Below are 24,165 nucleotides of genomic sequence, written 5' to 3'. Positions count from 1 at the left end.
GTAACACTTCGGAGTTGTTAGTTTCCCAGTTCAAATACACAAATCCTTAAGCTAGATGCCTTGTTGCAGTAATGGCCGTGGTCCCCTCCAGACACTGAAATTGCGGTGCTGTTCAGCAGTCACGGAGTATGTTGCTCTCTCTGCTGCAGCTGCAATGCATACAAATACTGTTAAATTCTCTGAGAGACTTCTTCAGTTCACGGTCATGGTGAGAAACAAGATCGGCTCTAGAATAGTCCGTCCCAGGGATTCAAAGCGGGAAGGCCACTATCTCTCTAGCACGGATCTGAGAGCAGGCAGATATGCTACATACTGCAATGCTGTCATCGCTTGGGCCTGCTGAAAGTCTTCAGCCCCCAGGTGATAGGGTGTTGCCTGTTTTTGAAAACCTGTCCTTCATTAAAGCGCCTGGCTGCATTCTTGTAGATGATTCAGTAATAGAGGAGCACAGGAGGTATTTATGGATGGCCATTTAAGTTTGAAATTTGGTCAGAGGGAGATGACATATTGGTGATCTTTGGGATTGCTCAAGCTGTGAAAAGTGGTTAGTTACTCAGCTCAGCCTCTCCTGTAAGGTGGTGGCCGTACTCTGTAGCTGCATCTTTTATAATATTCCAACCCCAACAGTGAACGTACAGATGAACTGATCATTGAATACTGGTATAGGAGTGGGGTTAATATCCCTTTCAAACAAAGTGCCATTCAGATTGGCTTTTGGAACTCCTTTTATTCTCCCAGCTGGGGGCGCTGTCATAAAACTGCGGATGGTTGTTGGTGTTTATTACTTGTATTCTGGTAGCCCAACTACGCTGAGCTCTGTACAAACGTAGAACACCTGGATTCTAGACTGTCTGGGGCAGGGACCATCGAAGTACAAGACTAGATAACAGATGGATAAAACTGACGGATTGTGGGGGGACAAGGGGAACACAGTAACAGTGAGACGTGTGTGATGAGCGTGGTAAGCAGAGGTCACAGTATACCAGCTGACTGATCAAGGAAGTGAAATTAGAATAGTTTAGGGATCCCAGCTTCTGTACCAAAGTTGAGTCACTGTAGACTCTCACTAAGGAGAAGTGACTTGTGTGTAAGAGGTTCAGTGTGGTTCTTCTAGGCTATTGTACTTTTTGTTTTAAGAGCATCACTATGCAGACCTAACTCTGGACATGTTTTTAGACCAGATTTGCTCCCGCCCCTTCCTTCAGCCACAAATTGAGTTTTATCTAACCACAGCCACCCTCGCCCTGAGGCTGTTTTTTAAATCTCTTTCTTGAATAACTTGAAATAATGACTCGCAGTGAAGGTTTTTATTTTATAGAGGGATATCAAAATATCACGCATGTTCAACTGGAAATAAGGATCTGTGTGCAGACACATCTTTAAAGGTTTGTCTGCCCTGCAGAGGCTATACCAGCACAGTCCCCTAGTGTAGACACAACTAACACCAACAGAAGTTTTTCTGTTAGTGTAGGAACACCCCTTGCGCAAACGTTAGCTGTGTCAACATAGCAGTATCTACACGGGTTTTGTTGGCTAGCTATATTGGTCAGGAGTGTGATTGTTTCACACCACTGGTTATGGTGTCATAACAACTATGTCAACATAACTTTTAGGTGTACTGTAAACGTGCGAGACTCACCCCTGTGGTGCCTCCTGCTGGTCGTCTCTGGGAATTAGCTCTTTTCCAGCCTGGGCGCCCTCTGCAGGCCGGTGTCCTGCTTGTAGCTGGCCCCTGTGTTCCTCCCGGACCCCAGTGCCCCTTTACCCAGGAGCTGCCCCCGGCAATACCCCCACCAGTCTCTATGGGTCTCCCCTCTCTGGGAAACCCCCAACCCTCTAATCCCCACCTTGCCTCAGTCTGGGCTACTGCCAGTCATCACCAAGCCCCTGCTCCCTGGGGCAGACTGCAGTGTAAAAGCCACTCATCAGCAAGGGGGTTCAGACCTGCTGCCTTCCTCTGCCTCCCAGTACCTCTGTGGGCCTTGGACCAGGCCCTGCAGCCTGGGGAGTTGCCAGTCCGGAGCTCCCCTGGCTCTCCCCAGCCCTGCTGCACTCCCAGTACCCTTTTTGCAGGCAGCCAGGCCCCACTCTATCCCAGCCTGGAGAGAGACTCCTTCAGCCCCTGGCTCACAGCCCTTTTATAAGGGCCAGCTGTGCTCCATTTGGGGCGTGGCCCCAGCTACTGCTGCTCTGCCAATCAGCCCAGTTTTTCCCCTGCCCCAGGGCTGTTTTAAGCCCTTCTGGGCAGGAGCAGGTGATCACCCCACTACATGTACAAAGAGCTAAAGGCAAAATAAACTAGTGCAGGGAAACTTACTTGATGATCTGTCCAGAAATCTGATACCAAATCTACACAATTTTCAAACGGCTAAAAGGTTGAACAAAATATTTTGGATAAAAGTGGGGCAGCAAACTCAAGCATGCTCTCAGCTCAATGCTATTTTCATTTTTGTGCAGGTAGGTTAGCAAAGATAAAATAGATTCACATTTCCATATTTGAAAGCTAATAGGAATGCATAATACATTTTGAGTCTCTGATGTAACTTTTACTTTTGATCTTAGGGCCTTTCAGTTACCTTGATGATGTTCCATTTAAGATTGGAGACAAATTCAAAACACCAGCCAAGGTTGGCTTACCCATGGGTTTCTGCTTGCCTGACTTTCCCCAGCTTGTCAGAGAAGTCCAGGTAAGTGGGTGTTTTTTGTTTGTTTGTTCCCTTTGTTGTTAATTTTTGTCATACATTTAAAATATCCAGATTTAGGTCTTATCCTGGTTGTTCTACAGTTGCCCATTTATGGGGTTTCCTGCCCCCTGTTCTGAAAGTTCTGGTTCCAGTCACTGTCCTACACAGGATACTAGGCTGCACAGACAGATACGGCAATTTTTATGTTCCTGCTATAATTGCAAGTTTTACAGTGCTGATCACAGATGCTTTCCATGTCATCACTTATCAAAAAGGAATAAAAGCCCAGGAAATTCTGAAGCAGAGCTTTGATACAGTTCAAGTTGTAAACATATACTTAAATGGAACTTTTTAGTGGGAAAGTTGGGAAATTCAGAGTCCAGATTCCAACCACAACCTTAACTCTGCTCCTTCTATCCCTGACTATCCTACACTTTGGCAGTTTTCACTTACAAGTCTGGATTTTTTTGTTTGAACAAGAGTGGAAAATTCAAAGATAGGCGCTATAGCACTTTAACAAAATCCTTGTTGTCTGGAGTTAGTGGATATTATTTTTTTTTTTTTTCTGCCAAATACATTTAATTTTTTTTGTATAATTGTGTAAAAAGTAGCACAAAATCTCTGGTGCATATTTATGATGTTATCTGGCTTCTGACTTCCCCTGTCCTGCTTTTTATTGGGTGGAGCGCTACACTTCTACCTCTTGCTTTCCTTTGTACTGCTCAGTGACCATTTGTTTACCCAGCCCTGTGGCCAAGTTATGTCACTTGGCAGGTAAATCTCTCCACTCTCTTCTAGGCACGTGGCCTTAAGTTGCCTTAATTTTTTGATTAGTTTGAAATCGACAGATTAAATAGACGAACTTTTAAAAAAAATCCTTGCATGCTTCTCGTTTGAAAATTGGTACTAGGAATCCAACCGCGCTAATTTAATTGACGTTTAAATTAGGAACCGAGGTCCTGTTTACTGCCAATCCTTCTGCAGAGAGAATGGCAGGTCTCAATCAAGTGGCTTGGTGTTCTTTGTGCCATGTGATGTTTCCACAGAGTTCCCTGGAATATGGATTTTGGGTCATGACCACAGAGCCAATCAAATCCATAGTTAAGTCTTTTGATTTCATAGTTTACTTTCTCCAAGGAGTTGATCTGATGTGTTCGAGGTCTATGTTAACACTAAATGGCTAGCCTGGGATGTAGTGCTAACACTCCTTTTCCTTCCCCTCCACGCCAGCGACACACAAATTGGACGTGACTGCTGCAGTGAAGTCAAGGTGCTGCTCATGTATCATGGCGCACTGCTTCCTTTGACTCTCTGCAGCGGAAGACAGTCCAGCTTGCTTGTCTGCTTTCAGCATGTCAAGCGTTGTAGCGCGGCGTAAGGACCAAGGCCACTTTGTGAAGTGTCTGCCCTTTGCACTGAATATCCACAGGCTAAGCCTGCGTTCTCGGAACATACCACTGTTTGCTCTTATAAAGCATTAGCACGTTAAGTAATTCTGGCTCTGGACTGTTCTGTCACTTGTGCAACTGTAAATTCTCTTGTCCTGCAAACTGGCTGTGGGCAGGTCTTACATTCTGGGGTGCTGCCCAGACCAGTGAGGGGTTTTGTCACAACCCATCCTGCAGCCTTGGGTGCTGCTGTAGCTCCCAACCTGGGCCTCTCACAAACAGCATGCAGGTCACATGCTGAGTGTCTGCGTATAGCCACAGCCCTGGTCCACCAACTCTGACCCCAGCAGCCTGTCAGGTACACACCAGCCCCACTCTGGCTTCCAGCAGCCTTGGTTACGACCTGCAGGGTGACCCCAAGACACTCACAGTCCCAGATTTCCCCCAGAAACGCGTGTTCTGCACTACCCAGCCCTTTCCTGGACAGCTGGGATATTAGCGGTCCATTGACACTGCAAGGGGTCAGTATACAACAGTTTGCTACTTTAATTGGAGTTACCAAACAATTCAGTTGAAACACAACACTGGATTGGTTTTGATTGAGTAAAACAAGTTTATTTAATTCCAAAGAGCGATTTTAAGTGAGTACAAGTATAAGGCATTAAAGTCAGAAATGGCTACACGAGAAGCAGAGAAAAATGCTTTTTAGTAAGTGAACTTAACAAACTAGGCTTGGTTCAAGATAAAATCCTTACCACAGGTTTCCAGCAATATTACTGATCAAACTTTCAAGTCAGGATCTCACACAAAGTCCAAAGGCTGGTTCCTTTATCTTCCTGGGTGGAATGGGGTGAGGGGGGGAGAGAGTCTGGGGTGTTTTTGTCCCTCAATTTATAGTCCAGTCACCCTTTGAAATGCATTTTCCTGAGGGTTATCCCAGTTAAAGTTCCTTCCAGCCATGAGGATGGAGGCATGGATTCTCAATCTGTTCCTGCCCCCCTTCACTGCCAAAGAATGGCCACTTGACTGGTGATTGCCAGTCAACTTTGACACCTGGCTAGAGGTGTCAGCTTGTCTTTTGTCTTTGAGAAACAGGTTTGCCCCCTCCCCAGACTTGCCTGGTAAACACATCTCCATCCTCATTTCAGCTTGGGTTCATAACTTTGCAGATCATGTTACTACGTACATTTCAGCATGATATTGACCAGCAAGTTTATTACTGTTCAGATGATACCTCACAAGGTATGCCTTGCAGAAAGATTATTACAGTGGTATGTGGTGTGTGAATACGGGGAGGGACATTCGACCACAGCGGGTTATGTAAGAGTTGATCCTTGTGCTTGCACTTCCTTGGAAGAGCTCATATTAAAATGTGAAAAAGCTCAGGGGGCCCTGTCATGCTGGTAATAGCGACACAGATCTGCTTCTAAGCTAGAGGTTAATATCCCAGTTTTATGACTCCTTTGCTGGGTTCTTGACTTGGTAGCACGGGCAGTACTTAGGTTAGTACCTCTTCTTTCTGTTGGGTACTAAACTCTGATTTGGACTTTAACCTCTTCTGAAGAGAGGTAAAAAATTCCATGATCTTTCCAGTGATGCAGTAATCCAGAATCTACTCTATTCTTGTGTGGCTTGTTCATCAATAGGGAAATTTGCAGCCTACCAGCAAATCCTGAAGCTAGATCATAGTAGAGGTCTACCGTTGAGTAGTGTGCTTGATTTCTACTCTACACATGCTCTCTTCTGTGGGAGATAGATGCTGTGGTATTGTGTTAATCTACGTAACAGTTTTTTAAGCAAAACCATGTGGAAAGGAGGAATATAATAGATCCATTGGCATATAGCCAAGGTTAGCTTCTAGAGCAGGGGTAGGCAACCTATGGCACGCGTGCCGAAGGTGGCACGCGAGCTGATTTTCAGTGGCATTCACACTGCACGGGTCCTGGCCACTGGTCCGGGGGGCTCTGCAATTTAATTTAATTTTAAATGAAGCTTCTTAAACATTTTAAAAACCTTATTTACTTTACATACAACAATAGTTTAGTTATATATTATAGACTTATAGAAAGAGACCTTCTAAAAATGTTAAAATATATTACTGGCACACGAAACCTTAAATTAGAGTGAATAAATGAAGACTCGGCACACAACTTCTGAAAGGTTGCCAACCCCTGTTCTAGAGCAACGGTTCTCAAACTGAGGATTGGGACCCCAAAGTGGATCGAGACCCCTTTTTAATGGGGTCGCCAGGGCTGGTGTTAGACTTGCTAGGGCCCAAGCCCCAGAGCCAAAGCCCCACTGCCCGGGGCCGAAGCCTAAGCCTGAGGACTTCAGCCCTTGTGGTGGGGCTCAGGGTTACAGACTCCCCACTTGGGTCTGAAGCCCTTCGGCTATGGCTTTGGCCCCCCACCTGGGGTGGTGGGGTCTGGGCTTTGGCTCTGGCCCCCCCTTCGCAGGGCGGGCTCAGGCTTTGGTCCCCTGTCCTGGGGTCATGTAGGAATTTTTGTTGTCAGAAAGGAGTCATGGTGCAGTGAAGTTTGAGAACCCCTGTTCTAGAGGCACAAAGAACATCTTCTACTTATCTGTAGGTGAGCAACAGAGATATTAGTTAAGAGAAATCATCCCCACCCCCTTTGGGTAATATACCTAAGTTGTTACTCCACGTTCCTTGCTACGTATGGGATGATGTTGCCGTCATAAAGTAGTGGATATGCTCCTTACCCTTGAATCTCATTTCTCCTTACAGTATGACTTCTCCCTGGAAAAGAGAACTATCGAGTGGGCGGAAGACATCAAAAAAATCCAAGCAGCTCAGAGAGAAGCCGAGCGAAAGGCTGCGCAAGCAATAGCTAATTCCAGGGCTGCTTCAGACGGCAACAGCAAAATGGGCTTCTCAGAGGCTGTGCCGCTCCCCATTAACCCTATTCTCGCTAGTCTACAGCACAATAACATTCTTACTCCCACCCCAGCCAACAGCAGTGCCATAAAGCAAAAGGTCCTTAGTCCACCTTACCCAAAGGCAGACTTCAACCCAGCAGATTTTGAATGTGAAGAAGACCCATTTGACAATCTGGAGCTAAAAACTATTGATGAAAAAGAAGAACTGAAAAATATTCTTGAAATTCATGTTGGTACGACTGGGCCAATTGTCACCCAACTGTTGGAGAATAACTTGCCCAAAATAGGGCCGGAGTCTGTGTTACAAGATCAGGAAGTTCTGGCATCCATAGAAAGGGCTACCTTGGACTTCAAGCCCCTTCACAAACCCAATGGCTTTATCACTTTACCACAGTTGGAAAACTGTGAAAAGATGTCCCTGTCTTCCAAAGTGTCCCTCTCACCCATCACATCAGTGAGCAATATCAAATCTCTCTCCTTTCCCAAACTCGACTCAGATGAGAGCGATCAAAAAATGTCAAAGCTCACAAGCACTTTCCACAGCGCTACCTGTCTCCACAACGGCACTTTCCTCAGCTCTTTACAGGCCTGCTCTCCGAGTAAGGCTAGCGAACTCAACGGACACCATGTTGTTGGACTTCCTGCTTTAAATGTGGACAGTGGAATGGAGACGTCAACATTATCCTCTTCATCCAGGCTGCCTTCCCTATCTATGTCAACACCTTGTACAGAAGAACAATCATCTCAAAACACAGCAACGAAGGTAAGGATTCAACAGGTTAAAATAGGTTTGGGGTGTTCAAGGGGAAGGTGAATGTGACTCATATTTCTAAAATGTATCCTGTAGCTTCCTTTGATTTAATACTCGGATGTGGGCTGCAGACAATACGTGTCCTCTCATGTATTGCTCCATCTTGATCTAAATGGAAAACTGATCAGCTAAAGATGAAACACTGGATGCTGGGAGTTAGTCTCAGAGGATCACATGTCACTGGTTTGGATGTAGACAGCTGTAATCTAATTCACTTTAGGCCATGAGGTGTTCTCTGGCTCCTGGCAAGTTGCTAGAGGTATTCGTGGTAAGAGATCTTGGACACGTTGGGTTTAAGGCTCTGGTAAGATTTTTTCACTGCTATATTTTCATACATTCTGGCTGTTCACCCCAAACTGAGACATTCATTTCTAAACTACCATGATGGATTTAATCAAATGCTTTATGCAAACATTCCGTTGAAATGCTTGTGTTAGGAACGTCCGAGGACGGTCAGTAGTGAGACATGGCATCTCCACGCAGGACACTTTTAGATGACTTTATCAAGCTGCAAAAAGTGATACGGCTTATAGCTCAAGAGGCTGACGTAGCCTTGCTACAGACAGTGGTAGTGCAAGTATCCCCACTTCCCTTGTAGAGCTGTGTGCTTCAGTTCTGACCTGTACAATAAATGTGTGCACTGGCAGCCTCTCCTTTTAATTCTCTTCCCTCCAGCATCCCCGCCAAATGCATAAGGGGGCTTTTATTTGAGTGAAAATGACACTTGTCTGAAACCTGGTACCTGCTTTTCTCAGGCCTGAACCTGGGCCAAAAGTGCCTTGCTGCTCTGAGGTCCTTTTGACAGTTCTACAGATCAGTCTCAAACCACCAGGACTGTAAAATCGGCTGCTGTACAGTAATAAAAACGGTCTGAAAAAGTGCTTGGAATAAGTTAGATGTTTCCTGTGCTCTGAGTTCTAGAACTACTTTGTCATGACTGGTAAATGCTTCTAAACATTTGGCTCTGGCCTAGAGATCAGAGACCATTTCAGTCCAGCACAGCTTGAAGGGAAGAAGCAAACTTTGCTTACTCCATCTGTTCCTTTTCCCTTCAAAACATAGGCTGAACTTTCTCAAAGAACCAAAGGGATTTGAACATCCAGTTCCCGTTAAAATGAATGGAAATTGGACCGTCAGACCCAAAGTTGGCTCTGAAAATCTCAACCCTAGCTATTGCAGGGAAGGGTTTGAAGGTAGGGTGCGGGGAGACCCCTCGTGTTCCATATAAAACATTACATCATGGTGCCTTGGTAACACTGGTATACATTCTCCACTCAAAGGCATTGCAGATTGATACATGACACTGGAGTTCAGAAAGCAAATGACCTAGCACACACCCAAACAAAGGGGTAGAGAGCCCGTGAGGAATACTTGCCTTTTGGTGATCATTCTTCCACAGTCAGTACATACAGCCTTGAAACCAAAGTCCATCAATAAATTGGCAGGCGTATGCACGCATAATGCTAATACAGAAACCCGTTGGAGCAGAGCAAAAGTGATGAGTTTTACCTTTAGCAATAAAAATAGCATTGTGCAGAGGCAAACACGGTTAATCCAGAAAGCAGCAGGAAAAGAAAATATGTCCAACCCATCAGTGAGCAGTCATTGCTCTGAATGTTGTTTCTTATTAGAGCGCATCATTCATCAAATCGTGTGGCTGTGATAGCTTTATCTTCACACATGTCTCAGGCAGAATATCCTGTGGCTCTAAAGAGCTTGAGAAGAGAAAGATGAAAATCTAAATAATAGCTCTGCTGAGCAGCTAGAGTTGGTGAGATGTGACCGTCGCTGGGCCCATCTACACTAGAGAAACCCTTGCAAGCCCCAAGGAGGCAGGCACTCTTTAGGATGCTTCAGGGAGGATAAGGACTTGTGGACTGACATGAAGGAAATTGCTCAACAATTAGACTGAATAGCAAGGAAAGCTTCCCACACTTGAGATCGGTTTCCCAAGGAAGGGGATGGATGTCTCCTTAGTTGAGACACTTAATGCTAGACTGGACAAAGTTGTAGGGAAAAATGCTGTTGGGAACAATATTTTAGAGCTAAGAAATAGGTACGCTGACGTAACTGGGCTCTCCTGTCTCGAATTCCTAGGAGTCTTAACAATAAGCTTGAGGGTTTTTTGGATTCCCATGTTATGGTCCTAAGGACTTGGGAAATCTGCTCTTGTTGAGTTTTATGGTCCTGAGCATCAGAAGATCATGGTTGTATGGATGAAAGCCAGGGGTTGTCTGAGGTAATTTTGAAGGTTTCGTCTATTAAGAGCAGCTCTTGACATCTGGGGTAAAATGTCCATACAGAGCCTCTTCTTGTCTGTCTGCCCCATTTGGGAAGCGTCAGGATCATCCACGTGTGTCTTGGTGTCCCATCACAACTTCTTTTCCTGTAGTCGAGATAGACTTTAGTGGTTTGGATTTGAGTTACTCGTTAATGTTTTAATAACTGCCGATAGAGACTAGATTTTTATGGTGGTTGCATAAGAATACTAGTCATTTTAAACTGGGACTTACCTGAAACTACACAAGTTGCCTTTTGTTGTAAATGTGGCTTCCTTTTCCTCTTCTGAGTTTAAATCTTTAGATGCTGAACTTCTTGGCCTCTGCCCTGCTGGATGTCATACAGTGTCTGACAATTGGTGATCTTCACAATTCATTTTACACAAAGTAGGCAAGAAGACAAATAGAAAAACTGCTTATGAGGACTAATGGATTGAAATTAAATGGATCTGGGTGTAGTGTTGACAAATGAAGTGCAGGCTTCATTTTGTGATGCGTGCTGTTTCTAGCTGGTGCTGCTTAGGATGTGGGTATTGACAGTTGGGCTATTGGTATAATTATATACTGAATTTTTGATGTTACTCTACACTTTCAGTGGACTTCCTATCTGATCTTTGTTGTGGTTTCTGGACTGTGCGGTATTGTCAAAGCATGCACAGGGCAGGTGCTGAGCCACAATCCTGTATGTACATTAAACACAGGCGTGTGGTTTATAGAAGTGCAGGTTGGTGAGCGTGGTGAATGGTTTTCACTTTGCAAAGAAAAGAGTTCACTTGTTCCTTTCTCACTAGTTTCCTCTGGAGTTTTAGTTTCCTCCTTTGGTTGGGAATATTTTTGGGGAGGGGGATGATGAGGAGCAACTGTCCTCTTCTCATGTCTCCTGCCTCGCCCGAAGATTAAGCAGCTCTGGGATGTACCATTAATTAACTTGACCTACTGTTGCCCCACAGAAATCAGACATTCTGGGACAAATCAGTATCCAAATACATGAGCCTTCTCTAACAAGCATCTGCTCCCAGAAGAGAACCCACTTACTGTCCTGCCAGCACTGAAGTGATATCAACTATGAATAACTGTAAAGTCACATTCTCTTGGGGCTTCTGAGGCTGGAATAGCTGATTTGGAACAAGTGAAGTGAAATGAAACTACCTCCATGAGTTGGGTGCTGCTCATTGGCTTTCTTATTTAAATGCTTTTATGTAAGCCAGATCTGGCTGGCGTGTGGGCCAGATGCAGTCCAGGATCATCAGTGGTTTCAGCTATGGAGAATGCAGCCTGCTAGTATACAACGCTTTCCCTCGCCAAGCAAATCTCTGCTTGAAATCTCTGTACTTACATTTCTCCAAATGGCTCTTAGCCATGTGGTCAGAGGAAGCTGTGGGGAGAAAGCTTTCTGAAGAGGGAACTCCAATGGTGACTTCCTCTTAGCTCCAGTTACAATCCATGTCCTGCTCCCACACCCACAAGAAAAACATGTAAATAGGCAATTTACGTTTTTGTAAGATTGAAAATGGTGCTGGTGAGTTTTGAGAGCGTGCTCACTTCATACTTCAGGCCTGTAAAGTTCTGGCAACCAACTTTTGAGCTATTGTATTGTGATGAAGCATTGCATGCTGGGATGTGTAGTCTGAAGGCTTCTCTCCATGGATAGGTGCAGCCTGCACCTTTCTGTTCAAATAGATGGGGCCCTCAGGCTCCTGGCGAGTTTCCAACATGGCCCAGGGTTGGGCAAAGTTGGTCCAGCCTGGAATAAATCTGAGTTGGCCCGAGTTCCAGCTAGCTGGATGGGGGCCTGTGCTGATTTAGTAGTGGGTAAGCAACACCTTTCTACTGCGCATGTGAAAGGGGAGCAAATCTTTCACTGGGATAGAGACACGCAGCTGATCACGTTCCAGTATTTGATACACAAATGCTCCTGAACTTAGAATTTTAATCTAGATAACAGGCAAACCCAAGATCCATTGGGCATTTTAAACAGTCACGGGAGAACCCAAAGCTGCTTTCTGGAGCCTGGGATGGGAGGATTAGAAACTGGCTCAGAGACCAAACAGAGTAAGAATAAACGGCCAATTTTCAACACGGCAAAAGGTTAACAGTGAGCCCTTCCCACCCCCCAGCTTCTAGACAAAGTGTGTGTCGATCGGTGAAAGGGTAGTGAAAAAAGCAGGCCTTGTTTGGATGTATCAAGAATGGGATAGGTTGAAAATACTGCAATTTTGTCATGTAAATATCAATGTTATGCTCTCATCTAGAATACTGCAGTCAGTTGTAGACACCTCAGAAAAGAATATAGCCAAAGGGATACCGAAATGGGCCACAGAAGTAGTTAGAGGCCTAGAGAGTAGAAATAATGGGCTAGTTTAGTTTGAGAAGACCAGTAAGGGGGGGATGAAAGAGACACAAAGTGCTGAATGGGTGAGAGGAGGTAAATTGCTGGGTGTCCCTTTTACTTTCTTTCATAATACAAACTCGGAGGGACATTCAGTGAAATCTATCGGCAACAGCCTTAAACTGATAAAGGGAAATACTTTTACATAGCACAAAATCAGCTTGTGGAACTCTGCTGCAAGCCATCACTCAGGTCAAGAGTTTAGTAGGCTTCAGCAATCTATTGGACAATTATATGGATAATTAGCATCCACAATTACATTAGATTAAAATGTTTTAGAATTATTCCGAGAAGGTTCTATAAATCTTTCCTCTTTGGGCCATCTGCTGACTGACAGGTTGGGAAGAAACCTCTTTTATGGGCAGGCTATTCCGTAATTCTCCACTACAGGAGGTCTTACGTTTTGTTGTCAGTGACAGGTGTGTACTAGATGGACCATTGGTCCGACCCAGTATGGCAATTGTTGCTCCTCTACCCATCTTTCCTATCTCTGTCCTTCCAGGCCCCCCTCTCAGTAGGCACTTTGCTTGCCAGTATAGTAGACATCTCTTCAAGCTTCTCATTAATCTGTTGTTTTTACAGGTACAGCCAGACTACAAGGAATCAGAGTTCCCTATGGTAAGTCCCCAAATACCTACATAAATTAGTATGTTGCATAGTATATTCTTAAATTACCCATACATTGGTAATGCTCTTTTGTGTGAAAGAAGCAATGAATGGCTCCTATGAGTGTACTGGCAGTTAATAAAGTGGTCAGCACCTGGGTGTGGTCATCTGTACCTTCTTAGGGCCAGGAGTTGCTTCTGCTTATTCCATAAATGCTCTCTTTTTGTTACCTAATCTCTCTAGTTGGCTGTCATCTGATGATGACAGAGCTCGGCTAAATTAGCAAACGTAGTTCTAGTACGTAGAAGTAGAAGGGGATATCAAGTGAGGAACTGCCTAGGGTGAACCTAGAAGAGATCATTGGGAGTGGAGGGAATGTTTTTGTACACCACTGCTCAGTTTCATCCCAACAGTGATTGGTCTCCCAAAGGAAGTGTGGGAAGCCCTGCTTCATTAATTTCAAACGAGATCAGATAACTCCTTCAGAGTCCTGTAAGGAGTAGTCCTACACTGGCCAGGGAGGGATAAGGCCTGGTGCTGGGATAGAGAGGTATCACCACTCATTTCTGCTTGGCTTCCCATTCCTAGGTAACGCACCAAAACTTCACAGTGTCTAAAGTGCCCAGTAATACCAGCTGTACTAAATGGTCAAGCGGCCCCACGTACTCAGACGTGCTGCAGGCCCTGTCTGCCAGTGAGAGGCAGTGTGTGGAAACAGTCGTCAACATGGGATACTCTTACGAAGACGTCATGACAGCCATGAAGAAGAAAGGACAGAATATAGAACAGGTAAAAGCTCTTGCAAAGGAGTGGGAGCTCCAAAGGTGCAGCCATCTCTGTCAGTAGTGTGAACCCCATGGCCTTACAAAAACCAAAACACTTAAGACCTAATGGAGGTCTGGAGTTTTCCATAATTTGCAGATTAACGGGGAATGAATTTTGGAGGTGAAGTGTGGGTGTCACTAGTACCAGGTGAACTGGCTACAAGGAAAGCGCGTCCGTTGGCTGCCGCCAGTGGCAGCTTCAGACGTGAGACATTCCTTAGGTCAGCACCAGCCTAGAAATGCTTCCTGCCCACTGTTCTGAAATCGGGGAACTTCAACCACACGTGGCCTTTCCTCTTTTGGGGGGAAGAGAGGCTGGGCTTGGAGATCTAGACTTCAGGTGAGGAATTTCAGCATGGACCTTCGCCTTGTTCAGATACAACGGTGGTGAAAGCCACACAACTGGGCCAACTGCAGTTACAGGTGCCTGAAGACTTTTTTGCAGGCTCACTGTTTGGGAGATCTTGGCCCAGTGTTCCCTCTAATTTTTCCCACCCATGTGCGGAATGAATTTTGTTATGTGCACCAATATGGAGGTGATGTGTGACACCTCACCTCCATATTGGGGCACATAACAAAATTCATGTGGCAGGGCTGGGGCAGAGGGTTAGGGTGCAGGGGGGTGCGGGCTCGGGTGGGGCTGGGGATGAGGGGTTTGGGGTGCAGGCTGCCCTGGGGCTACAGTGGGGAGAGAGTACTTCTCTCCCCCCCGCAGCTCTCTCTCCCCACAGCAGCATCTGGGATGTGGGGGATAGGTGCCTCTCCCCACCTCAGGAGCTCTGGGGCTGGGGACGCGGGATAAGCACCTCTCCCCCGGCTGTGGCAGGTCTGTGTTGGGGCTGGGGTGGGGCCGCGGGGTAGGCGCGGCAGGGCCAGGGATGGGCTGGGGCTGCATTATAGGCACCTTTTCCCCCGGCCGCAGCAGGTCCGGGTCTGGGCTGGAGCCAACGGGGAGAGGCATCTCTCCCTGCTGCAGCCCTGAGCACCTGTGCGGCGCTTAATAGGCTGCTGGGTGGCCACGCAGCTTAGAGGGAACGTAGTCTTGGCCCCAAAGGGTTTGATGAGGTACAAATGACACATGCTGGCTTTAGCAGTGATGCAGCAGCTGGCTCTGTTGAGAGTGTGGCGTTCTTCAGTCACTGCAGCGTATGGTGCAGATGGCCTCAGAAAGGTCAGGTCACAGAGCTCACTTTATTGCATAGTGAAGTGGCAGTTACGAGTCTGTCGGATCTGTTTCAGACCCAGAAAATGTTTCTACCCAAACAAATAGGGGAAGAATGCTGCCAGATTTTCCTTGTTCTTACAGTTGCTCTGCGCCCTCTTCAGAGCGTCTCCCTGGCCACCAAGAGCACAGAGGGGGATGGGTTTAGTGCCTCTTTAGTGCTTGCAGTTGGTAGAAAGGATACTTCATATTGGCTGCTTGAGTGATTCATCTTCTTTCCAGCCAATAGCAAACGTAAAGCCTCTTTTGTACTCTAGAGCAGTGGTTCTCAACCAGGGGCACGCACGAATTTTCCAGGGGGTACAGCAACGCGTACAGATATTTGCCTAGTTTTACAACAGGCTACATAAAAAGCACTAGCGAAGTCAGTACCAATTAAAATTTCATACAATGACTTGTTTCTACTGCTCTATATACTGAAGTATATAAGTACAGCATTTATATTCCAATTGATTTATGTTATAATTATATGGTAAAAATGAGAGAGTCAGCAATTTCCCAGTAATAATGTGCTGTGACACTTTGTATTTTTGTGTCTGATTTTTTGTATGCAAGTGGTTTTTAAGTGAGGTGAAACTTGGGGGTACGCAAGACAGATCAGACTCCTGAATTGGGTACAGTAGTCTGGACATGTTGAGAGTCACTAGTCTAGAGGAGCAACAAAGAGCTGGCAGTCTTGGTGTGTGTGACTTCTGGAGACTCTGCATAAGGTGCCAAGTTATGAAAAGTCCAACTTCAGAGTTGGTTGGCTGGAGAGCGGCAGCCGCTGACTGAGGGCCCAGCTCTGCAGGCAGCAGCACAGAAGTAAGGGTGGCAACACCATAAGAACGGCCGTACTGGGTCAGACCAAAGGTCCATCCAGCCCAGTATCCTGTCCTCTGACAGTGGCCAATGGCAGGTGCCCCAAAGGGAATGAACAGAGAGGTTATCATCAAGTGATACCATACCAGGCCATCCTTACTTCTGTGCTGCTGCTGGCAGTGGCTCTGTCCTCAGAGCCGGGCTTACAGCCAGCAGCTGCCGCCCTCCGGCTGCCCAGCTCGGAAGGCCGCGCCACCACCACCAGCAGCATAGAAGTAAGAGTAGCAGTACCATGATCCCCCTCCTCTCTACAGTAACCTCCCCCACAGCTCCCTATCAGGTCAGGACCCCCTACAGTTACAATACCCTGACATTTCAGATTTAAATAGCTGAAATCATGACATTTACTATTTTTAAAATCCTCTGCCTGTGAAATTGACCAAAATGGACCGTGAATTTGGCTCTTATCTCAGGAGAGCATCCAGTAAGCTGAACTGATCTCAAAAGGTGCGACAGCTTTCAGATTGGATCAGCTCCCTGAAGTCTGTGGGGAAACCAGGGTTCAAAAGACTTTTCATCTTGATCACTGAACGCTCAGGAGGGTGTTAAAAATGGTTGCTGTGTAGGAGTACTAGCCACTTCTGAAAAAATGACTTGATGGCAGAGATTTTATCAGCATTAAAAGGCAAAAGAATGGCCAGCCTTTAATTTATAGACTGCTTCTGGCTGAAAGAGTGAAAACCAAAGCTCACGGAGGGAGGGAATGAAAGGCCCAAAGAGTTTAGTTCAGCTTCTCTGAACTAGTTCCCGTGCTGAGAACCTGTTAGTCGCGACAAGAAGGACTTTCTCTAAGCAGTTAGTGAAGCCCTGTCAATGGGCTGTGGGGCCAGTGGTGAGTTACTCTCCTATCTTACTTTTCCCCCCACAGGTGCTTGATTATCTGTTTGCACACAGCCACCTCTGTGAGAAGGGCTTCGATCCTCTCCTTGTCGAAGCAGCTCTGGAAATGTACCAGTGTTCAGAGGAGAAGGTGAGGCTGTGCTGGTTACATGCCAAGGGGAGGTGCTTTGCTGTGTTGTGGCGGCAGGGTTATTTCACTGACTTTCAGAGAGCATCTCTCGCCGTGGAAGTCGAGCGAATGCCTGTTCGGCCATTGAGAAACTGCTGATTTGGGAGCGGTTCCGCTCCGATTACAGAATTGTTTCCTCCGCTTCCGAATATCAGCCACTTTCAGTATTTTTGCTACTGCAACATTTGCATGAAAACAGGAGACCTGCCTTGAGATCTCATCTGCTCCAGCTGCCTTGCTTGAAGTCCTGCATCCGTTTGTGGCACCAACTGCTTGCTGCAGCCGATGTCACAAAGGACTGATTTCAGCAGCCGTAAATTTATTTTAAACTCCGATTTTGTTTTAATGCCAGAGACTTGGCTCCTGTGAGGCTGGGAAGCTGACTGTAGGAAGGGTTGGTGTTTAATCTCCCGGACGCTAAGGATCATTGCATTCACTCTCCAAACACTGCACTGAGGTCCTGGGGCTCGTGTCCTGAGCACTTCAAGGGTGAGGCTGTGCCCTCAGCTTGTGCCCTGTGCCCCCTTTACTGTACCATTTCCTCTTTAAAACAAGCCGTCTCCTGACTTACGGCTTTGACAGCAAGACTAGGCAGCCAGCCTCGCCCCACCCGTCTGTTCCACATAGTCGCTGCTCCTTCAGTGCCCGCGCTCCCTCTTTAGCTTGTGCTGCTGGTACATGCCGACTCCCCTGCTCTTTCCTGGGCTCAGGATGGGAATGGGACTTGGCAGAAGGAGGGTCAGGCAAGCACGAGGGGCAGCTCCTGGCATGGCAGAGGTGGAGTGGCGTGGACTTGGCTGCAGGAAGGAATCTGCACCCAGCCCCTCCTGTAAACCTGGCAACAGAACCAGCCTCACCCAAACCCAGGAAATAGCCAGTCCTTAGGTGACACCCACTTTGGGAAAAGCTTACATAAGTTTGGTGGGAGAGGAGGAAGCCAGGGGACTTGTTAGGGACGTGAGTTGCAAATGAAACCGCTTTCTGTGAATTCACGATTCAGGTGTCTCCTCCTTCTGTCAGCCCTGGTTGTCTCTGCTGAGACTCGGGGCTCCCAGTTCTGGTGGTGCTGTTGGTGGACACCTGTCTGCTGGACACTGGGTTGATCCCACCAATGTCCCGTAAGCTCTGAAGAGCCATCTGATAGCAAGGGCAGTTGTACAGGTCCCAGACTCAGCCCCAGGAGCCTTTAGCTTCCAACGAGCATGGTCACGACTTCAAATTGATGCAGCAGAAACGGAAAGGGCAGGCTTTGGCCTACGTGGCCAATGCAGGGTTCAGACTGGTTCTGTCCAATCCTTGGGAAAGGCCCACGAAACCAGCAGGCTGCTGGGTGGCCTCAGTGAAGAGCATGTTGGGGACTGATCCCCAACTCTTGATGGAGACTATGTAGGCCCCAATGATGGTCTTTAGCCTAGAATGGTTAATTCACGCAACAGAAGCTAATGAGGCATAACAGACGCACTGCAGCCCAAGCTTCATTGCCTGCTGTTTTCTTTAGTAGTAATAGTATCACCATAGTGCCTAGGAGCCCTCATCCTAGATCAGGCCCCCCTTGTGCTAGATCTTGTATGAACACAGGACTGTCTGAAAGAGCCAGCAGTCTTAAGTGTGAGTCGAGACTGACGGGGGAGTACAAGGAAACCATGAGGCAGTGTAGGTCAGCATGCTGGGCAGTGGTCTCTGACACCAGCCATCTAACCATTGTAGGGATTACAAAGGCAAAGGAGGGTTTTGAAGGTGGATAACGAGGACAGCCGAATGGCCGCCATGCCGCTAAGTGTGCGTCCTTTAAACCAGTGCGGTTGAACTGGTTTGTCTAGGGCATCTGGGAGTTTTGGCCATTAACTGAGCAGCCCCCATTCTGGCCAGTGGCAAGAGACCAGCCCTGCATTACCTTCCCAGCCCCCTGTCGGCATCCCCTGAATCAAAGCTGACCCTTCCCCGGAACCTTCCCCTTCTCAAACACTGAATGTGTCTCTCTCTTCTAGACAACAGAACTTCTCCAGCTCATGAGTAAATTTAAAGAAATGGGCTTTGAACTGAAAGACATTAAGGAGGTCTTATTATTACATAACAATGACCAGGACAATGCTTTGGAAGATCTAATGGCCCGGGCAGGAGCCAGCTGAAGACGCTGTGGTTCTTGGAGTATAATGGAGAGTGCCTCCAGGGGAAGGCAGCCTGCCCATGTAACCAGACCTCTGCCATCTTCGCAGCCGAAGAGTGTGATGTGCTCTCTCTTTGGGAAGAAGCCCTGCGTTTCGTGTACATTGGAGAATGCGACTGACCGAGCCCATCTGCGTGCGTCACTCCAGCGCGCTCTTCCCATTGAGAGGAGTTAACTTCCTTTCTTAAATTAAATTTTGAAAGTGCCCTTTCCTAGGTTCCCTTTTCTGGTTTGGCCACGAAGAGTTTAGACTGCCCGACCTCGACTGGAATTGTACATAGACAAAGCTGGAAGTATTTTTTTTTTCTCACTGTTGCACTGGACTTGGACAGAGGAATGCAAAGTTGGTTTTGAAACAAGAATGCTCTGGTTCTTTGAAGCTGCTTTCATGGTGTCAGCTTCTACTGAAACACTGACGGACTGTATCGCAGTTCAGAGTAACTGAAGTTGACGTTTAGTGCAATGGATCTTTATTTTTATTGGGTTGAAAATTAGTCTGTAACTTAGTGGAACACTGGTTTCTAACCTGTCACTATGCATAAAGAGAGAAGCTGTTCCTTTCCCTCTTGTTTTTGGCCCTTCTGCCACACACTTCTGCCAGGCGTAGGTGTCCAGTGCTTGAGTGGTGTGTAAACAGAGTTTTTTTCAAAACAGGTAAGCTCTGAACTCTAGCTGGACTCACAGCCAGTGGCTTGAACCGAAGAGGTCAACTGGGCCGCTGCAATCTCTCTCCTCCAGGTTTATAGGTTATTTAAACAAATGCCCTCCTAGGAAATCAGTTGATGGTCTGTTTTAAATGATATTCAGTGTGAAGCAGGGGGTTTATCTTTCAAGCACTTTCTTTAAATACAAACGATATACTCACTGCATTAGTTCCATTTTTTTCCACACTGCTTTACTTACATATTCAATAACATCTAGTAATAGACATCAGTTTTTTTTCGTTTGGTTTTGATAGTTCAAACTGTATTATGTTGTACATTGTTAAAGATCTAAATACATAAAATATAAGCAGTTTCTTGATTGAATCTTTAATTTGCTAAATATTTTGATTCTGTAGAAAACTACTAATAAAACCCTAAAATGGAATTCCCAGTGTCACGTTTCTATCTCTTGCGCTCTGGTTTCAGTAGAGGAGGTGAACTCCTGTTACAATTGGGAGGAGGGATGTAATCATAATCAGTCCCACCTAGTAGGTCCTCCAAACCCAGGCAGTTCCTGCCACACCCAAATGCTCCAGGCTTGTATTGTGTCTATTTGACAGAGCTGGACACAACTCACAAGGAACTATCAGAACAGTTTTTAAAATGTCGCTGTTACAGAGACTCTCACTTGTCTGTGTTATTTGCTCCTTACTTCTGAAAGTTGAATTTTTCCCCATGAAAAATCTCTGCCCAGGAAGGAACCCCCCTCAGAATGGGCATGAAATGCATCGCCAGAGAAGCATAGCCTACTTTAACCAAACCTCCTTTTATACAGATTCACCTCTTTGTGGTTCTGTGTCAGCACATTTAAAAAAAAAAAAAAAAACAGTCTTGTAGGAGAGCAAATATGTCAGCACTTGTTCGAGTATCCAAGCACACACTAACCTGCTGTGGCGCCGATTTACCCTGGAGCGGTTAGCTGCTTCATGCTAACTCGCACAGCAGTTTCAATATCACTTTCCAGCTTGTGAGAGAAGCTATTGAGACACTTACCAGTGGGCATATACAGAGCCAGCCTGCTTCAGGTTGTTAAACAAAAATTGTCATGGAAGACCCCAAGCAATGTTTTCCCCAGCCAGCTGGTCCTAAATTATGGAGCAGGGTCTCTGAATTCTGTAGTACCTGGTGCAACAGGGTGGAAATTCTCTGGCACCTTCATTTTTACCTTAAGGAAAGGGTGGGGGGAAGATTAGTGGCTTATATATATACAACTTAATACAGTCAGTGCAATAGCCAGTACTTATTCCTCACCTCAGGAAGTTTGGGACTGGGATAAGCACATCTGGGGGATTTTTTTTTTTACTAAAACCATCAGCAGCAAAATGATCAATGTGACACACTTCAATTGACATCTTTAGATTTCAGAGTTAACCCGTTTAAATTAATGGGGCAGTTTGCAGCCTCCAGAGATACTGTCTGAGGCAGAAAACAGTGAAAACATGAGGCGTGGAAGCAATCCAACTGTGAGGGCTAGAAACAGTAACTTAAAAAAACAAAAAACCCTCAGGTTTTGTTTTGAAGCACAACTCTGAGGCAAGAAACAGATTCTACAGCCCAGAAATTCACAGGGCCCTGGCTGTCTCCCCCTGCTGGTAGAGAGTGGGAAACCAGTGGTAGGTGAACGACATGGCACACTTACATTGACACACCTTTTTCCTGGGGTGTATTTTTCTCAACTAATATTGGTATGAAAGGTCCCCGAGGAATATTTGCCCATTGTAGTGTCCAGGTGAATATCCTCTGAAAGCAGATCTGTTTCAGAGAGGCCAGTGTATGACAGTTCAAAGCAGCAGTCTGTGTAGTAGGGGGACCAATCTCCTTGGGAATAGGTTGGCTAGAGTACTCAGGAGGGGGCTAAACTAATAGCTGAAGAGGAGGGTAAAAAGAGGGAAGATCTGAGCACTCATTTAGCACAAAATGGGGATGTTGAGAACAAATTAATCAAGGAACCAAAGGCCCTGAAGAGAAGAAATTCCTGAATTGCCTGCACACTAATGCTAGGAGCCTGGGTAACAGGAATAGGAAGTGCTTGTTTATGAGCATAAATGAGATTTACGTAAAGCTAGTGGGATGATTTACACAACTGGAATATTAGTCAATGGTTAACCTATTTAGGAAGGACCAAATGGGCAAAAGGGAAGGGGGAAAAGCACTCTGTCAAAAAGGGATTTACCTGTTTCCGAGTCACTGATAACTGAAGAAAATGATTTTGAATGCCTACGGATCAATGTGCTAACAGCTAAAGCACAAGCTGGGGTAGTAGTTGGTGTCTGCTACAGACCACAAATCACACTAGGGTATAAGATGGCTGTTTCCTTAGCCGATGGGTAGGGAAAAAAACCTGTGAGATCACAAGGGGCTTCAATTTGAGTGACATGCTGGAGTTCTCATACTGCCAGGCCTAAAACAGCCTTGGAATTTCTAAACATTATATCAATTTCCTAACTCAAAAAGTGTTGTAGGCAACGCAGGGGAGTTGTAGATTAGAGTTTGTCTAAACAGAGGCATAATCACAGAAGTAAAGGTTAATGGTAGTTTAGTTACAAGTGATCATGATTTGATCACATTTATAATGTTCAAGCAGAATAAAGTCCAGACTAGTAATATATACACACTTGGTGCTTTAATCAGGCCAGTTTCACAAAGATGAAAACAAGTACCTGTCCTGCTTCGAGCAGGGGGTTGGACTAGATACCTCCTGGGGTCCCTTCCAACCCTGATATTCTATGATTCTATAAATTAGGAGCCAAATCAGCTGGGAGGAATAATTTAATCAGAAAAATGCGAATGATAATTGGGAATTATTTATGAATGTCTTATGAGATGCCCCAAAAGCCATAATCTAGGGAAAAGGCGGTGGTGGTTAAATTATATTATATAAAACAAATGGTAGAAAGGGGAAGTGGAGAGTAATGAATATAAATCAGAAGTTAGGAACTGTAGAAAATTGATAAAGGGAAGCTAAGGGACACAAGGAGACATGTATGGCCAGCAGCGGTAAGGACAATAAGGAGGTTTTAAAATATATTAGGAACAAAAAATACTGACAATGGTATTTAGTTCATTACTAGATGGAAATGGTAGAATTATCAATAATAAGGCAGAGGTGTTCAATAAATATTTCTGTTCTGTATTGGGGAAAAAGACGATTCAGTCTCATATGGTAATAACTCTTTCTAGTCCACTAGTATCTCTAGAGGATGTTAAACAGAAGCTATTAAAGTTAGATATTTTTCAATCAGCAGCTCCAGATAATTTGCATCCAAGTGTGTTAAAAGAGCTGGCTGAGGCGTTTGCTGAACTGTTAATGTTGATTTTCAGTAAGTCTTGGAGCACTGGGGAAGTTCCAGAAGACTGGAAGAAAACAAATGCTGTGCCAATTTTTAAAAAGGAGAAATGGGATGATGCAGGAATTATAGGTCTATCATGGATCCCTGGCAAGATAATGGAGTGGCTGATCCGGGATTTGATTTACTAATGAACTAAAGGAGGATAATGTAATTAATACAAATCAACATGGGTTTATGGAAAACAGAGCCTGTCAAACTATCTATCTTTTTTTGGTGAGATTATACATCTGATTGACAAAAAGATAATGTTGATGTAATATACTTAGCCTTCTGTAGGGCATTTGACATACTGCTCCAAGATATTTTGATTAAAAAACAAAAATGATATCAAATTAACAGGGCACATATTAAACTGATAGCTCTCAAAGTGCAGCTGTAAATGGGGAATTATCTAGCGGATCTGTTTCCAGTGGGGTTCCACAGGGATTGGTTCTGGTGCCCACAATTCAAGAATGATGTTGATAAATTGGAGAGGGTTCAGAGAAGAGCCATGAGAATGATTAAAGGATTAGAAAACCTGCCTTATAGTGATTGAGCTCTTTGAGTCTATCGGTTTAGCTTAACAAAGAGAAGGTTAAAGGGTGACTTGTTTATAGTCTAGAAGTATCTGCCTGGGGAACAAATATTTAATAATGGGCTCTTCAGTCTAGCAGAGAAAGGTATAACACCAACCAATGGCTAGAAGTTGAAGCTAGACAAATTCAGACTGGAAATACAGTGAACATTTTTAATAGTGAGAGTAATTAACCATTGGAACAATCTACCCGGAGCTGTGGTGGATTCTCCATCATTGGCCATTTTCAAATCAATGTTGTATGTTTTTCTAAAATCTGCTCTAGGGGTTGGTCTAGATGATCACATTGGTCCTTCCTGGCCTTAGAATCTCTGAAGCTGTCTGCCTTCCAAATGGTTAAGGGTTAATTAAAATGACAGGGCTGCAAAACCCTAATCATACCCTGCCTGTTGGCTGAGA

At 45.4% G+C, this 24,165-nt stretch overlaps 1 protein-coding gene across 5 annotated transcripts in view; it reads left to right on the top strand.

Annotated features, from left to right (window-relative positions):
• The window catches only part of UBAP1 (ubiquitin associated protein 1), a 59,289-nt gene extending 39,062 nt beyond the window's left edge, over positions 1-20,227 (top strand). For 4 of the 5 annotated variants that reach the window (XM_065405873.1, XM_065405875.1, XM_065405876.1 and 1 more), the window contains 6 exons: positions 2,563-2,687; positions 6,819-7,733; positions 13,032-13,067; positions 13,644-13,844; positions 16,831-16,932; positions 18,960-20,227. In XM_065405873.1, the coding sequence (XP_065261945.1) occupies positions 2,563-2,687; positions 6,819-7,733; positions 13,032-13,067; positions 13,644-13,844; positions 16,831-16,932; positions 18,960-19,100 (1,520 nt within the window). In that variant the 3' untranslated portion in view covers positions 19,101-20,227. Of the gene's footprint in view, positions 1-2,562; positions 2,688-5,244; positions 5,315-6,818; positions 7,734-13,031; positions 13,068-13,643; positions 13,845-16,830; positions 16,933-18,959 lie in introns of those variants that run through there. The other variant, XM_065405877.1, reaches the window with a different exon arrangement.
• The last annotated feature ends 3,938 nt before the right edge of the window (positions 20,228-24,165 follow it).

Source organism: Emys orbicularis, chromosome 6, assembly GCF_028017835.1.
Source record: "Emys orbicularis isolate rEmyOrb1 chromosome 6, rEmyOrb1.hap1, whole genome shotgun sequence".
Classification (NCBI taxonomy): domain Eukaryota; kingdom Metazoa; phylum Chordata; order Testudines; family Emydidae; genus Emys; species Emys orbicularis.
Note: the sequence above shows the minus strand (reverse complement) of the source record. Positions and strands in the feature narration are given on the sequence as shown.